The 15274-nt window shown below is 59.7% G+C and overlaps 1 protein-coding gene across 1 annotated transcript in view; it reads left to right on the top strand.

Annotated features, from left to right (window-relative positions):
- ATP9B (ATPase phospholipid transporting 9B) overlaps positions 1 to 15274 on the top strand; it is a gene marked incomplete at its 5' end in the record, with an annotated part of 23464 nt that overhangs the window by 3837 nt on the left and 4353 nt on the right. The window contains 7 exon segments of the mRNA XM_014583086.2: positions 980 to 1034; positions 1203 to 1267; positions 2686 to 2841; positions 2939 to 3003; positions 7373 to 7481; positions 13545 to 13602; positions 14244 to 14447. Of these exon segments, the coding sequence (XP_014438572.2) occupies positions 980 to 1034; positions 1203 to 1267; positions 2686 to 2841; positions 2939 to 3003; positions 7373 to 7481; positions 13545 to 13602; positions 14244 to 14447 (712 nt within the window).

Below are 15274 nucleotides of genomic sequence, written 5' to 3'. Positions count from 1 at the left end.
CACGCAGGTGCGGTGCCGCGGGTGCGGCGCGTGACGACGACGCGCAGTCGTGGCTAGACTTGCTGCTGGGGCTGTTGCTGCCCAGCGACCACCTTGTGCTGTCTGTCATGGCTGACTCGGGGCTCTGAGCGCCTCTGTGGCCCCCGCTGTGAGCTCTGGAGGCACCCCACTTCCACCCACGATGCTCCTTCCCGTGCTTTGCCACAGGGCACATGTGCTCGCTGGGGAGAGGGACGGTGGGAAGTCACCCCTGAGGGATGGCCACACCACAGTCCCTCCTCCTCCATCCTCCTGGGATTACGAGCACAGGTTCCCGTGCCCGCGTGGTTTTCAGGCTGCCAGGTCTGAGACACGAACCCAGGGTCTTTCTCATGTGGGTCTGGCTGCTGCACCACCTGGCCTGACAGCGCTTTGGCCTCACGTGTCAGCGTGTGTCCCATGTCCAGGTGCAGCAGTTTTTCCAGGGCTCACAGTCACCCTCAGGTTCTGACAGTCTCGTCCTTCCCGGTGTCAGCACAGCGTGGCGTAGGCCGTCCCGGTCGGTCACGTGCTTGCTCTCCGCTCCCTAACCCATCCGTGGGGCCGGACTCCAGGAGTACGCGCTTCTCCTGAGAGCGGCAACCGCGTAGGTGATGCGGAGCGAGGCGAGGGCGGAGCAGGAATATGAGGCCGTGGGGGGACGCTGCGGAAGAGCACGCGAGGGCATGGGTTCTCTCGGAGAACACACGGGGGAGCACGGGGCGTGAGAGCCCGCCTACAGCTCCCGGATAGAAGCTTTGCTGGGGAGCAGGGACCGCGCACGGGGCCTGCCATCAGAGCCTGGCACGTTTCTGAGGGGGCGCACAGGGGTGGCCGGCAGCAGGTGCAGGGCCCTTGCCGTGTCTTCCAGGTCTGTCTCAAGTACTACGAGCATGAGCTGGTGGAGCTGGCCTGCCAGTGCCCGGCCGTGGTGTGCTGCCGCTGCTCGCCCACACAGAAGGCCCGCATCGTGACGCTGCTGCAGCAGCACACGGGGAAGCGCACGTGTGCCATCGGTGAGCCCGGCCGGCCTCGGCGTGCTCGGGGACTCAGCCTGCCATGCGGCTGCGGGCAGACCAGTGTTCCCCCGAGGCTGGGCGGGTCCATCCACGCAGCTGGCCGATCTCAAACAGCACTTGGAGAGGAGAGGCGGCTCCACTGACGCCACACTTCTGTGCTTCCAGGGGATGGCGGGAACGACGTGAGCATGATTCAGGCCGCAGACTGTGGGGTGGGCATCGAAGGAAAGGTGAGGTGTCCCCCGGCCCCGCCTGCTTGACCCTGCTCAGTCAATTGTGCAGCCATGCGCACACGTGGCCCGCACACACACTCCACGTGTGGCCAGCACGTCCCAGCACACAGGGTTGGTGCACACCCTAACACGTGGCTGGCTCACACCCTCCACGTGTGGCCAGCGCGGTCCCGCACACACGGTTTGCACACCCTAACACGTGGCCCGCACACACCCTCCCCGTGTGGCCAGCGCGTCCCAGCACACAGGGTTGGTGCACACCCTAATACGTGGCCCGCACACACCCTCCCCGTGTGGCCAGCCCCTCCCAGCACACAGGGTTGGTGCACACCCTAATACGTGGCCCGCACACACCCTCCCCGTGTGGCCAGCCCCTCCCAGCACACAGGGTTGGTGCACACCCTAATACGTGGCCCGCACACACCCTCCCCGTGTGGCCAGCCCCTCCCAGCACACAGGGTTGGTGCACACCCTAATACGTGGCCCGCACACACCCTCCACGTGTGGCTAGCACGTCCCAGCACACATAACCAGCGCATACCTACCACACGTGCGGCCACCACACATCTGACACATCCAGTGCACACCTGACACACATGTCCGCCGCACACCTGGCAGACGCGTGGCCAGCCCACACCCACACGCATGGTGGCCAGGACACTGAGCACATGTGATCCGTGGTGCTCAACCTGGGCCAGGCCGTGGCCAGCTGCTTGAGGAGGAGGTGATGGTCTCAGTCCTGACCTCGCCCTCGGCCTGGCTGGTGCCGTCTGGGAAGTGCACTAAGACAGCACAGCTGGGCACGCCCCCCAAGGGGCACAGGCCTCTCTGCACCCCGCCACCTGTCCAGGCTCATTCTCAACACCCCGGGTCCCCGGCCTCAGTGCCCAGCCCCTGGCTTGTCTCACACACGTGTCCATCCAGGGGTCTGTCTCTTGGCGCACCATGGCTGAGGTCTGTCCGTACCAGCTGGAGCCGTGTGCCTGGTGTCTCCCCCCAGCCACGTGAACGTGCCCAGAAAGCCTGGTGTGTGTCCCGGCCGCTGCACAGGGCAGCACCACGCACCAGCTTCGTGAGACAGGTCGAAGGGCTTGAGGAGCCAAGGTGGCCACGCCCAGAGAACTGCCTGGAAGGCTGAGGTCGGGTGGGCTGCCAAGGCCAGTGTGTCCTCTGCTCGGGGTCCATGGCCTGGGCAGGCTGCCTGGCTGGACCCTGGAATCCTCACAGGCACTCCTTGATGGGGACCCCGATGCCTCTGGAGGTGCGTGGGCACTGCATGGCCCTTTCCGTGCCTCAAGCCTGCATATCCCGAAGGCTGCCGAGCTGTGCAGGAAGCACCCGCGTCTCGTCCTGTGACCCCCCCAGCTTGGTTGGGAGCCTCTGCCACAGCGTTTAAAGGCCCGTGTCCGTTTCAGGAGGGGAGACAGGCCTCCCTGGCGGCCGACTTCTCCATCACGCAGTTCCGGCACGTCGGCAGGCTGCTCGTGGTGCACGGGCGCAACAGCTACAAGCGGTCTGCGGCGCTCGGCCAGTTCGTCATGCACAGGGGCCTGGTCATCTCCACCATGCAGGTGCGCGGTCACGGCCAGGCGCCCGGGAGGTGGGCGAGGCCGCACTGAGGGGCATCTGTACACCGCGCTGCTCTCTGACCCACGGTTCTCTTTCAAGGCTGTGTTTTCCTCGGTCTTCTACTTCGCCTCCGTCCCCCTGTACCAGGGCTTCCTCATGGTGGGGTAAGTGATGCGGCACCACCATGCCCGGGGGCGCCACCTGTAAGAGCTCTCGTCTGGAAACCTGCTGCAGCCGATGGCTGCTGTAGGACCCCTCAAGGTCGGGGTTTGCAGCGTTTCCTGCCGAGGGGGGCCAGTGCTTGCCAGGAGAGTTCTATTGTGAGGACGCCTGTAGCTCCGGCCAGGAGCACGAATGTGCAGTTTCTGAGGGTCCTGTGGTGTGATGGGATGGGGCAGAGCCCAGGGTGGGGCAAGGACCAGCCCTGCGGCCAGTGGGCATCCAGCTGCTGCACAGCCTCCCTGTCCCCCGCTGGGCCGCACAGCCCTGAGCAGCAGGGACTTCTGGGAGGGGTATCAGCAGCAGCTCCTCTCCCTGTCTGCCGCGCACAAGCCTGGAGACGTCCACGTGCCCTAGACCCACTGCTCCCTGAACGTGGAGCTCCTGTAACGCACAACGCGGGAGGGCAGGCTGCGCCGGGCCTGGTGTGTGGAACCCTGCTCCCTGGTCAGCGAGTGGCCGGGCCCCACCCTCCAGGGAGCACCAACGGCCCGCGGGAGCCAGTGCAGGGCGTCCGAGGGTCTCCTTGGGCTTCTCGGGCCCCTGTGTGTCCTTGGCCCAGGACACTCGCCTTTGTCCCGACCGCTGTCCTCCTGCCCATGTCCTTTCCCGCTCCTAGGGCGCCTCAGGCTGTGCTGCCAGACCGTGGCAGGTTGCGGCCATTCTCCTGCATGCTCTGAGGACAGGCACCGTGGTCTGTCACAGCATGGGCCTTCAGCGCCCGGCAGGAGTGTCCCAGCCCAGAGCAGCCAGACGTCAGGGAGCCCCAGATCCCTTGGTAGGAAAGGCGGCAGACTGTCCTCTCGGGACCACGGAGAGGCCTTCGTCATTCTGCAGGTCCTCAAGGCTCACTTCCAGCACATGGCCCTGCAGGCCATCAGGCGCCATCCCGGGTCCTTGAGCCCCAGCAACCAGTGTTATCCCACTGTTCCTCACGGTGAACATGGCAGGTGCGCCCACACCCTACCAGTCTTTCCTAGAAATGGACCAGCCACTTTCTTCCCAGCTCCCTTTGCTGCCTTTCGTAAGGCGCTTATTCCTGCCAACCGCCCAGGCGCTACTCAGAGGGCCAGAGGGCAAGTAAAATAATTCTTTCAAAAAAAAAAAGGGGAACCAGCAGTTAGCATAATGGCTATGTCACTTGACTCCCACATAGTCGACCACGGTTCGAGTCCCGGACCCGGTGGCTTAAATTCACACTGGGCACATGTATGTGCGTGCCCAAGATCTCAAGAGGAGAATGGAGGAGAAGGGATTGTGGCATGGCCATCTCCCCTGGGGGGTGATTTCTCACTTTCTGTCTCTTTCTGTCTCTCTCTGTCTGGCGAGCACAAGCGCCTTATAGCAAAAACCTGTCCAAAAAAAGAAAGAAAAACAAAAACAGACAAACAGGTAGAGAAGAGCAGGGATTGGGTGCTCCAGCATCTGTCATAGAGACGGCCGTGGCCCTGAGCTGAGCTCCTCCAAGGTCTGTTCTTCTCCACAGCCAGGCCACGGGGGGAAGAGGGTGCTGGAGCGAAAAGCCAGTCTTTCCCATGTGGCAGCCGTGCAGCATCTTCATCCTGTGATGCTAAACAAGTTTCCCCTGGCCTTCTCTAGTGAGCACTCAGCTTCCTGTAGTTTACACTGGGACCAACAGATGGCCTGACGGTTACGTCGCTGGGCTCCCATGTAGTCGGCCACAGTCCGAGTCCTGGACCCCGTGACTTAAAAGTCACGCCAGGTGCATGTGCATGTGCATGTACCCCAGCGTGGGCATCCCGCTGGGGGGTGGTTTCTCGCTTTCTGCTCTCTGGCTCTCTAGTGAACACGCGCACCCTATAGCAAAATCTCCCCAAACAAAAAAAAAATACCTGTGCACTGCCCTGGAGTGCAGCTGTAGGGCGTCTTTGCTGGAGCCCCTCTTGCACCGCAGCGTCAGCACGAAGACCACATCTGCTGTGAACGGTCACTACTGCTTTGTCCCTCTCTGGCGTCCATAGAGCTGCCTGCGTCTAGGGACCATGGACTCTGTAGACTTGGAACAGGACAGCCTGTAGTGTTGGGCCACATGTCAGAAGGCTTAGCGGTTGCACGAGGGCTCTTCCTGACTCAACCCCAACCTGCTCCCTGCAGCCACGGGCTGGGAAGTGGCAGCGCCCGAGGGCTGGTGGCCACCTCGCCCCTCCAGGAAGGTGCACCATGGAGCCCAGCAGGGCACCCACATCCTGCCAGGGTGGCTTCAGGAGCTGCCTCCCTCCCGGGCAGCAGTGGTCCTTGTGTCCCCTCCCTGGATGTCAGTGGGCTCTCCACACCTGCCAGTGCCCTGTTATCGAACGCCAGGGTCAGTGGCTGCCATGTGGGGAACAGAACCCCACCGCTTCCTGGCAATAGCGGGAGCCAGTGAGAACGGGTTCGCTCCCACCCAGAGCAGTGGTTACGTGAGACCTGAGGTCTCCTACACCCTGTAGGAAAACTTCCTGGGTCCAGCTGAAAGCACGCGCTGTAGGTAGCAAGAACTGGGAGGTGCCGGAGTGCGTGGAAGACTGAGTAGAGCCAGCCCCGAGATGGCAAGCCCCAGGACTGGCCGACGGAGATGCGGGCAGCCAGGCCGTGCTCTAAGGGCTCCGGACCCGTGAGAAGACAGAGCACCTCAGTGCAGGGAGGGCAGCTGTGCCGGCCCACACTGCACCCCCTGCCGGGCCGCGGACACCCTGCCTGCAACGGAGCACCTGCATGTGCAGGGGCCCAGCTGGCTCGGGAGGCCATGGGGGTGGTGGTTTGTGCTGTGACCCTGTTGAGAGCGATGTTCGCTGCCTTCCTAGGAAGAAAGAATCCGTTAGGGTGTCTGAAGAGTCACGGTGTGTTTTTCTATGCAAAAACGCATCATGACCCCATAGAACAGAACCAAGTGGAAATTTTGGAAAATGAAAAACCAGTCAAACAGGGCCAAGGGCGTGGTTCGGCAGAGAACGGGAGACTCGGCGACCAGAAGACAAGGTGGCAAGTTTCAGTCTGGGCGAGACAAGGTGGGAGGGCAGTGTCTGCACCTTGGGAAAGCACAAGGCAGCTGCACGGGGCCCCTGCTCCTGGCCAGGGGTCGGGGGGACAGGGCTGGGAAGAGCCCCAAAGGATGCTGGGAACTCCCCAACTTGGCCAAGGGCATACACGTACAGATACAAGGTGGTAAGTGACACCCGTGCGGGAGAGCCAGCCACGCTCCACCCGGCAGCGTCAGGTCAGGTGGTGTGGGGCCTAGAGATGGGTCTCGGAAGCAGCCGCAGAGGCCGTGACGACAGGGCAAGTCGGGTGGCTTTTCTCCTCAGACGCTGTGGCGGCCCCAGGGTCCATGCCCTAAGAGGAGGCTCAGCACTGTGTCTGGTGAGCGTCCCTCAGGAGTGCCCGGGAGATGCTTGCGCCGCCCGCGTCCAGTGACACATGAAGAACCCCAGAGCCCGAGGTGGAGAACCAGTCAGATACAGGGAGGACAGTGCCCAGGAGGCGCATGCAGGTGCCACGCGCCCCAGAAAGCCTGTGTGGAGACGCAGTCGTCCCGTGAGCGTCTCGCACCGTCCGAGTGGCAGAGCCGGATAGGACAGGGCGGCAGAAGCGCGGGGTCTGTCCGATGTCTATGTTCACATGTCAACTCTGTAGGCTGGAAGCATGCCAGCAGCACAGGAGTCACGGGGACACGCCTGGCCACCCCAGCCTGTGGACACCCTCTCCAGAACAAGGAGGCACTCACAGAGGAGCCTGACACTGACCGATGCTTATGTCTGTGACGGCCAGAGATGGGTCCAGAGGCGCTTCAGCCAGCGAATGGGGTTAAATGACCACAGTTGGTGTGTGCACCACACCAGGGGTCTCATGGCCTGAAAAGAGCTGACCCGCAAAGGCACCTGCCACATGCCTGCGTTTCCGTGCCGGTTGTTCAGGGCAGCCTGTGGGGCTGTGGAGGTCGTGCGTGGCAGGGCTGTGTCTGGGGATTGCCCCGCAGCTCTGCGAGACGAGAAGGCACCTCTGGGGAGACGGGCACAGGGCGCCCCGTTCCTACGGACGACTGTGTGCGCCTCCAGTGAGCTCGGCGTGCAGAGCCCCATCTGCGGAGTCTGCTGGGTTGCGGTAACTGTGAGCCTTGTGGCTGGCAGAACACAAGCGCTGTGTGCTACCATGCACGAGCAGTGTGTCTGGGGTAGCAGTAGCCAGGGCACCTCCTACCTGGTTGCAGGCTGGGTCTTGGTCTTTGCGGGGCTCGGTTTGCTTTGTGTTCATTCGAGCGCCGCGTCGGCAGCCGCATTATGAACACAGCTGGGACTCAGGGCTGCGCTGTCCTAGGTACGCGACGCTGTACACCATGTTCCCGGTGTTCTCCTTGGTGCTGGACCAGGACGTGCGGCCGGAAGTGGCGATGCTCTACCCGGAGCTGTACAAGGACCTCACCAAGGTAGGGCCCTCCGCGGGGACCACGCCACGCAGCGCTCCCCTGGGTGGGTGGGGCCGCCATCTGTCCTTCCAGACAGTTCCCTCTCTCCTGGTGGTGGTTGGCATTTTCCTTTAGAGTTACACTTCAAAGGGAGAAGCTGTCCCAGGGAGGAGCGTTTGTCCTACGCCTCACATGCGATGCATAGAGTGTGGAGAACTGGAATTATGGAGGGTGCTCCGGGCCCAGGAGCGTCTGTGAGCTCCCAGGTGACCCGCAGGCTGGCACATGCCACAGGGCTCGGGTTCCCCGGGCATATGCTCGTAATCCTCGGCAGGCTCCTCAGGCTGACGTTGCTGCTCTCACTCCAGCCCACCGTCCTGCACATCTGCCCAGGAGGTAGTATTCCCAGCACACCCTCGAAGGACCCGGACTCTGGCGGCGTTCCTGTCCCCGGACACGTCCCTAGCTGCGGGTCTCAGACTGCACCTGAGGAGTGGCGGGCGGCAGGTCTTGTCCTGACTACTGTGTGCTGCGCTGGCGGTGCTACCCTTAAGTCCCACTCACCCCAGAAGGCTGCACGAACCCAAAACAAGATGCAAAAGCCACGTTTTGGCTTACAGCTGCTCCGCTGAGGTCGAAATACCCCGCAGGGCGGCCCCGTTCTGTGAATACATGATTCTGCAGCACAGGGCGTGAGGGACTCTGGCAGGGAGCGTGGCTCTCCATGGACAAAGCATCGAGGACAAAACCCACTCGCCCTCGGTTCCATTAGGTTCGCAGCGAGTGGTGGGTTATCACTCGGACCCGTAAAGCTGTCGCAGTATCAGACGCTAGGGTCGGCCCCGCTTGCCACCAGCTCCCTCTCACATGGCACTCTGTCCCAGCCCCAGAGTGGTGCAAGGCAAGTCACGTTAGCCCGGGGTCCAGGGGGCTACTGCAGGGGGCGAAGGTTTCAAAGCTTGAGAAAAAATACAAAGCACCTGTTTGACTTCTGGACCAGGTCAGGGAAAGCCCGCTGCCAGGCATGGTGGCAAGCCCGGTTTAAACGTACCGCTGTTGTGGTGCCATGAGGCTGGAGAGGGGCTCCCAGACCGCACGGGCTGCGTGTGGATGGGCAGCTTTCTGATTTCACGTATTTCTTTTAAGAGGTTTTTGCTATAGGGTGTGACCACCTGCCAGAGAGAGACAGAGACAGTGAGAGAAAGTGAGAAATCACCCCCTGGAGGGATGACCACACTGCAGTCCCTCCTCCATTCTCCTCCTGGGATCTTGGGCACACATGCACACACACCTGGTGTGAATTTGAAGCCACTGGGTCCAGGACTTGAACCATGGTCGGACATGTGGGAGCCCAGTGACGTGACCACCATGGCATCTGCTGGCCCTGTGATTTAATATATTCTAATATGATGAGACCACTGTGGTAAAGGGAATCAGAACACAAGCAAAGATTCAAGAACTGCAGGGTGCATGTGACTAATTGAGAAGCTCATGTACTTCCTCCTTCCCAGAAACTGACACGGCTTTAGAGAACACCCGAGACCACGGCCCAGACCTGCTGCTGGGCAGACAAGGTCGGTGTGTAGGCTGTCAGGCTAGCCGAACTGCCCCTGCAGTTAGGGAGTCTGTCCATACAGATGTGAGACCCCCGAGGGGCTACACTGGCCAGCGCTGGGGAGCCCTGCTGGGAGACCTGCGGTCAGGTGCAGTCCCCACCAGTCCGGCAGCAGGGCGCCTCGGCCAGCAGGGCTGAAGGACTGAGTGTCTGGGCCGTGGGGGCCATCAGGTATGAGGCTTATCACCCAACATCGGGGGTTCTCATTGAGAATGGAGTTTCCGTTCTTGCTCGGGCCGTTGGTACGTAGGCGTTGAGAGCCTACGCCCTGATGCCGAGACAACACTCCCGCAGTGTCTCCTTATGAGGGAGCGCACAGGCCTCGGGGATCCGCAACAGGGTCTCCTGCTTACTCTTCCTGCCACCGGTTACCTGGGACCTCAGGTCACTCCCCTGCGCCCAGCCAAACCTGGCCTTCATGTGTGGGCCCAAGCTCACCCAGCAGTGCCCGATCCCCACACCACTGTGACTGGGCCCCTGCGGCTCTGGACAAGAATTTAGTCAACTCATTTCCTCTAGACACTTTTTTTTCTTTCTTTCTTTCTTTCTTTCTTTTTTTTTGGTATAGGGTGCATGCGCTCGCCAGAAAGACAGAGAGACAGAAAGTGAGAAATCACCCCCCAGGGGGGATGGCCACACCACAATCCCTTCTCCGGCATGTGTTTAAGCCACCGGGTCCGCGAGTCGAACTGCGGTCAACTATATGGGAGTCCAGCGACACAGCCATTACTCCACTGCTGGTCCCTGGACTCCTTTTCATTAAGATTCAAAATCCGTACTCTAATCTATGTAATACCTTTTTGAAAATCAAGTGTGCGTCGCCACAGAGCTGAGCTCCTCCTCACGGGAGCCACAGAGCCCTGCTCGCTTTGCCGCTGCTCTGTAATGGTAGTAGCTGGAGGCTCGTTAGCTGCCAGTCTGGGCTGGTCACCACTGGAGACCTGAGGCCCACGGCCGGCTGGGGCACAGCCGGGCTCTCAGCGGGGAGAAAAGCCTGCCCACAGCAGATGGGAGAGCCAGCGGCAGGGCAGGCCGCACGGTGGGGATTGAGTACCTCCCTGTGAGTAGCCGCCCAGCAGGTCTGCGTTGGAGATCGGAGACCCGAGGCTGCCCCAAGCACGCGGTGCCTTCAAGGCAGGCCAGGGAGTATGTGGGGACGGGGCTCCGGTTCTTTCTGTGCTGACAACTGGTCTGCACGCCGAGAGTACTGCAACCTGACGCCCGAGACCGCGACTCAGACGGCTGCTGTGATGGGACTGTGGTCCCGCCCTCACTCACGCACACCTTGCACGCTGACCTGAACCAGACTGGGCGAGGATCTGTTCAGCACGTGCTTGGGAGCGAACACGGGAGGGCAGAGCAGATCACCCCAAGGGCAGCATGTCCTTCCTTTCCCTAGAAGCACGTGGTCCCCACCAGAGACGGGGTCTGTAACAGCGCAAAGCCCGCGCTCCTCCCCAAGTTCTGCTTAGAACGGTGCTCTGGGGGCAGAGCAGGACCACTCGTGCCTCCCCTGGCATGGCAGGTGTGTCCTGAGGGGCCTGTGACCCTGAGAGAAGCTGCCTAGGGCACCTGCGAGCCAGGGCCAGGGTCAGGGCCAGGGAGGCAACCCATGACCCGCCAGCCATACCGGCCACGTGGTCTGGGATCTCTCAGGCTGTGGCGGTGAGGAGTTGGCAGTTGCAGTTCTCTGTCACCAGCTGGCCACGGAGACACGAGCTCATGGTTGTCCCGCTGGTGAAGATCCCACGTAGCCGCCAGACACCGAGCTCTCAGGGTTCCTCTGCCACATCTCGTTTCTTTTAAAATATTCTTTTTTTTGGAGAGGGTTTTTTTTTTTTTTCTGCTATAGGGCGTGTGAGCTCACCAGACAGACAGACAGAGACATAGAGACAGAAAGCGAGAAATCACCCCCCAGGGGGCATGGTTATGCAGCAATCCCTTCTCCTCCATTCTCCTCTCGGGATCTTGGGCACGCACACACACGTGCCCGGCATGAGTTTTAAGCTACCGGGTCCGGGACGCAAACTGTGGTCGACTACGTGGGAGTCCAGTGACATAGCCATTACGCTAACTGCTGGTTCCCTCTTTTAAAATATTCTCAGAATGGTTTTTGAATTGTATGTGTGTGCATTTATGTAATTTTTAACATAAGGCAAGAAAAGAACATTGAAGACATAGACATTAGAAAGGAAAGAATTTGAAAATCTCTGTTTGCCGTTGCCACGTTGTACAGAAAATTTCAAAGAACACACACACAACCATCCTAGACTAAGTTTAACGTGGTTAAAGGATACAAGGGGGAAATTGTAACCTCTCTCGCTCTCTATGCCAGCAATGAACAATTGGGGTCTGAAAAATTGAAACAGCATTTATAATAACACAAAAGAAGTTAAATACTCCAGTATACCTCTCACAAAGTACATGCAAGGTATGTGTGCTGAAAACATAAAATACTGATTAACTTTAAAAGATACAATGAGGGCCAGCAGGTGGCGTGGAGGTTAAGACGGCCAACATGGCCTACTGCGTAGTTGGGGTTCCAGATCTGGCGACTTAAATCACGCCGGGCATGTGTGCCCAAAATCCTGGCAGGGAAATGGAGAGGGACTGCAGTGTGGCCCCCCTCCTGGGTGGGGCTTTCTCACATTGCCCTCTCTGTCTCTGCCTCTGGTGAGCACACATGCTCTGTAGAAAAACAAAATTGCTATTATATAAATATAAATTAGTTTTATGGATCAGGAATCTCAGTATTGTTGAATATTGACAGCTGACTCAAATTATATGGAAAGGCAGGGGACTAAAACTGCAGGCCACGTATGACTGGAGAGGAGTAGACGTGGAGACCGCGGGGACAGACCTCTTCTGCCCACCTGGCAGGGCCCAGTGAGAGGGAGCTGTCGACCAGTAGCATCCAGGCAGCTCGTCGGTCAGCCCGTAGCTCAAACGTCAGGGGGCTTGGCTCCAGTGGATCCATGACGTGAATGTCCAGCTGAACCTTCTAGAAGAAAACATGCCTGACCTCAGGCGAGGCTGTGTTTTAGACATGAGCTCACAGGCAGGACCCATGGAGGGAGAAAAGATAAGCTGGACTTTGCACCACTCCCCAGTCTTGCTTTGTGAGTGATACTGCTAAGAAGAGAGACAGTGGGCTGGCCAGAGCCTGTTAGTTAGGGACGCTGAATCCCAGACGGTGACAAATCCTGGCCCTGGCAGCTTTACAACACGGTACCTATGCATGCAAGCAGACTTTGTTGTTGTTGTTGTTGTTGTTGTTGTTTGGTTTTGGGGTTTTTTTGGAGAGGTTTTTGCTATAGGGCGCGTGCGCTTGCCAGACAGAGAGAGACAGAGAGACAGAAAGTGAGAAATCACCCCCAGGAGGGATGGTTACGCCGCAATCCCTTCTCCATTCTCCTCTCTGGATCTTGGGCACACATGCACATGTGCCCGGCATGAGTTTTAAGCCACCAGGTCCGGGACACGAACCGCGGTCGACTACGTGGGAGTCCAGCAACATAGCCATTACGCTAACTGCTGGTCCCTGTGCAAGCAGACTCTTGATGGGATGGAGAGACCAAGAAGGGACCATGCCCAGCCCCACCCAGTGGAGGCTGCATTCCTCTCTGTCTCTTGGGAGGTTGCACATGACCCTTGGTAATTCAAAGAAAAAAGAGAATAAAGGCAAGCCACAGGCTGGGAGATACTTTCCAGTCACATTTCTGACAAAGGCCCTGTATCCACACTATGCAAAGAATGATAAGGGGCCAGCAGGTGGCTTGGAGGTTAAAGGTTCTGGACTCCCACGCGGTCAGCCATGGTTTGAGTCTTGGTTGCCTCTGACAGACCTGAAGTGCTAGTGAGTGTGAAGGTTGGGCAGTGGCCTCCCTCCTGGGACTGCATGATCTGCGGCCTACGGTGACATGGGGAGACCTTGGGCCCAGCACTGCCTGCCCGGGCTCCCTCGTCGCCTGCATTGGGTTTAAATAGTGAAGGGTGTTGCCCAAGAGCCAGTTCGGCTCACCTGAGTGGGATCTATTTACGTGACGCCTTTTCCAGTCGGGGCTTAAGGGGGAATAAACATCACCTACTTCAGCTGGGCTAGGCCAGCTTTACTGGAGGGGGGGCAGTAGACAGAGGAGCATCCGTCACCAAGAAATAACAAGGCACAGGGGTCATGGTTATTGCAAAGGGAGGGAGGCCGCCCCAGTGTAAGTGCTCCTTCACGCACGCCACCTCAGGCACCAGGAAGCTGGGGGCAAGCTAGGGTCATGGTGGGCACAGGCCTCCCTCTGCCCGGAGAGCAGGTGTCAGCCGCACACTTCCTGCAGCTCTGCAGAGCTCCCTTGCAGGGCCAGCTGGAGGTTGGAGGCCTAGGATAGAATGGACCAGGCTGGTGACCTGGGGTCTTGCAGAAGTCCCCCGACCTGGCTGCTCGGACAGAAGAACTAAGCTGTCCACTGTTTTTCCAGGGCAGATCCTTGTCCTTTAAGACCTTCCTCATCTGGGTCCTGATCAGCATTTACCAAGGTGAGTCAGCCCTGCATTTATGGACCGGGGGCTTCTCTCGTCTTCTATTAGCAGTATCGCTTCACCTCCAACAGCGTGAAACTCCACCAGCATCTAAAACGATGCTTCCACCTATCTTGTAATCAGTATTCCAGCAACAGGCATTGCTGTGTATTTTTTTCCAACTGATGCTGAAGGCACCTAAGACCACCCTGTTTTTAGCTAAATGTGAATCTGGAGGAATGTATCAAGCACATGCCACATCGGAAGGCCCTCACAGTGGCTTTCTGTTCTGGGCCGATGGCAAGCCTTTGAGAAGTCGGGCTCTGTCGTCAGAGCCCCGCCCCCCCCCTTCGGTGTTCCAGGTGATGGCCAGAAGTGCAGGTCACAGAGCAGCTGTGTAGCCGAGGCTGCTTGCTCACACCATGCGCTGGCCTCCAGGCCCCCAGAGCTCTCCGCCCTGTGCCTGCCGTTCCTGCTGGCCAGGCCGGGCCCACAGTTCATCTGCCCACACTCAGGGCCGAGGTAGCCCGTTCCCAGCCCAACACATGCAGGCACAGGCCCGCCTTCCAGGCCTGGCCTTGCTGTGCGTGGGCCATTTCCGTGGTCACCGCCAGCCCAGCAAAGCGAGTGGAGCCGGGCCCAGCGCCGCTGTGTTGCAGGTGGCGTGCTTATGTTCGGAGCGCTGGTGCTGTTCGAGTCGGAGTTTGTGCACGTCGTGGCCATCTCGTTCACGGCCCTCATCCTCACTGAGCTGCTGATGGTGGCCCTGACGGTCCGCACATGGCACTGGCTGATGGTCGTGGCGGAGCTCCTCAGCCTGGGCTGCTACGTGGCCTCGCTGGCTTTTCTCAATGGGTACTTTGGTAAGTCGCCTTGGAGTGCTGTTGTGAAGCGTGGCCCATGGGCGGTGCTCAGACGTGTGTTAGCTTCTTTGTGTGTTGACCTTACATTGCAGGTCACGGTGAGGCCCGTATCAGGGACGTCACCACACAGAAGCTTAGTTACATGGAAACGTAAAAGCACAGTGACGCAGTAATGCATGACATTTACATTTTCACTGTTTGGCAGCTTCTTGTTTTGTAGACAGGGTCTGTCTGGGACCACATGCCCCTCTCCATGCCCAGCTTTTAGGATGGGCTGGGGATTGAGCACAGGCTACCACAGCCAGGCCTCCTCCTGGCTTTGAAGAAGACCTTGAAGTTGTGTTTCTTCCAAGAGCCTCCCCAAGCTGCACTGCGCGGCCTCTGCCCATAGGGGGCGGCAGCTGCCCCGAGATGAGAGCCCTCCTGGAGGGAGCCCAGCACCCACAGTGCCCGCAGCCCCTGTCGCCCCCTCTGGGACGCAGAGGGTTCCAAGCATGCAGGGCCACACCCCAAGGCCTGGTCCAGATGTGGCATCAGAAGTGTGCCAGGCAGCACCCCCGTGCCCCAGCCGTTGTACTGAACAAGTGGACAAGTGGCCTGAGGAAGTGGTCTGACCTCACTGCCTGTTTCCTGAAGATGGCGAGGTCCTGCCTGTGGGCTGGACTGGGGCTGCCGCCTGCAGGTGTGCACCGTGCCAGCCCGTGCAGGTCAGAGATCCCACAGGCGGCCCGGAGTGCGTTCTCTGGGTACCTGGAGCAGGCCACGGCCCCTGCTCCTCAGAGACGCTCTTTGGCCATGTTTGCCCTGGCCCGGTCCCTGGGACCTGG

Source organism: Tupaia chinensis, unplaced genomic scaffold, assembly GCF_000334495.1.
Source record: "Tupaia chinensis unplaced genomic scaffold, TupChi_1.0 Scaffold144022_1, whole genome shotgun sequence".
Taxonomy (NCBI): Eukaryota; Metazoa; Chordata; class Mammalia; order Scandentia; family Tupaiidae; genus Tupaia; species Tupaia belangeri.
Note: the sequence above shows the minus strand (reverse complement) of the source record. Positions and strands in the feature narration are given on the sequence as shown.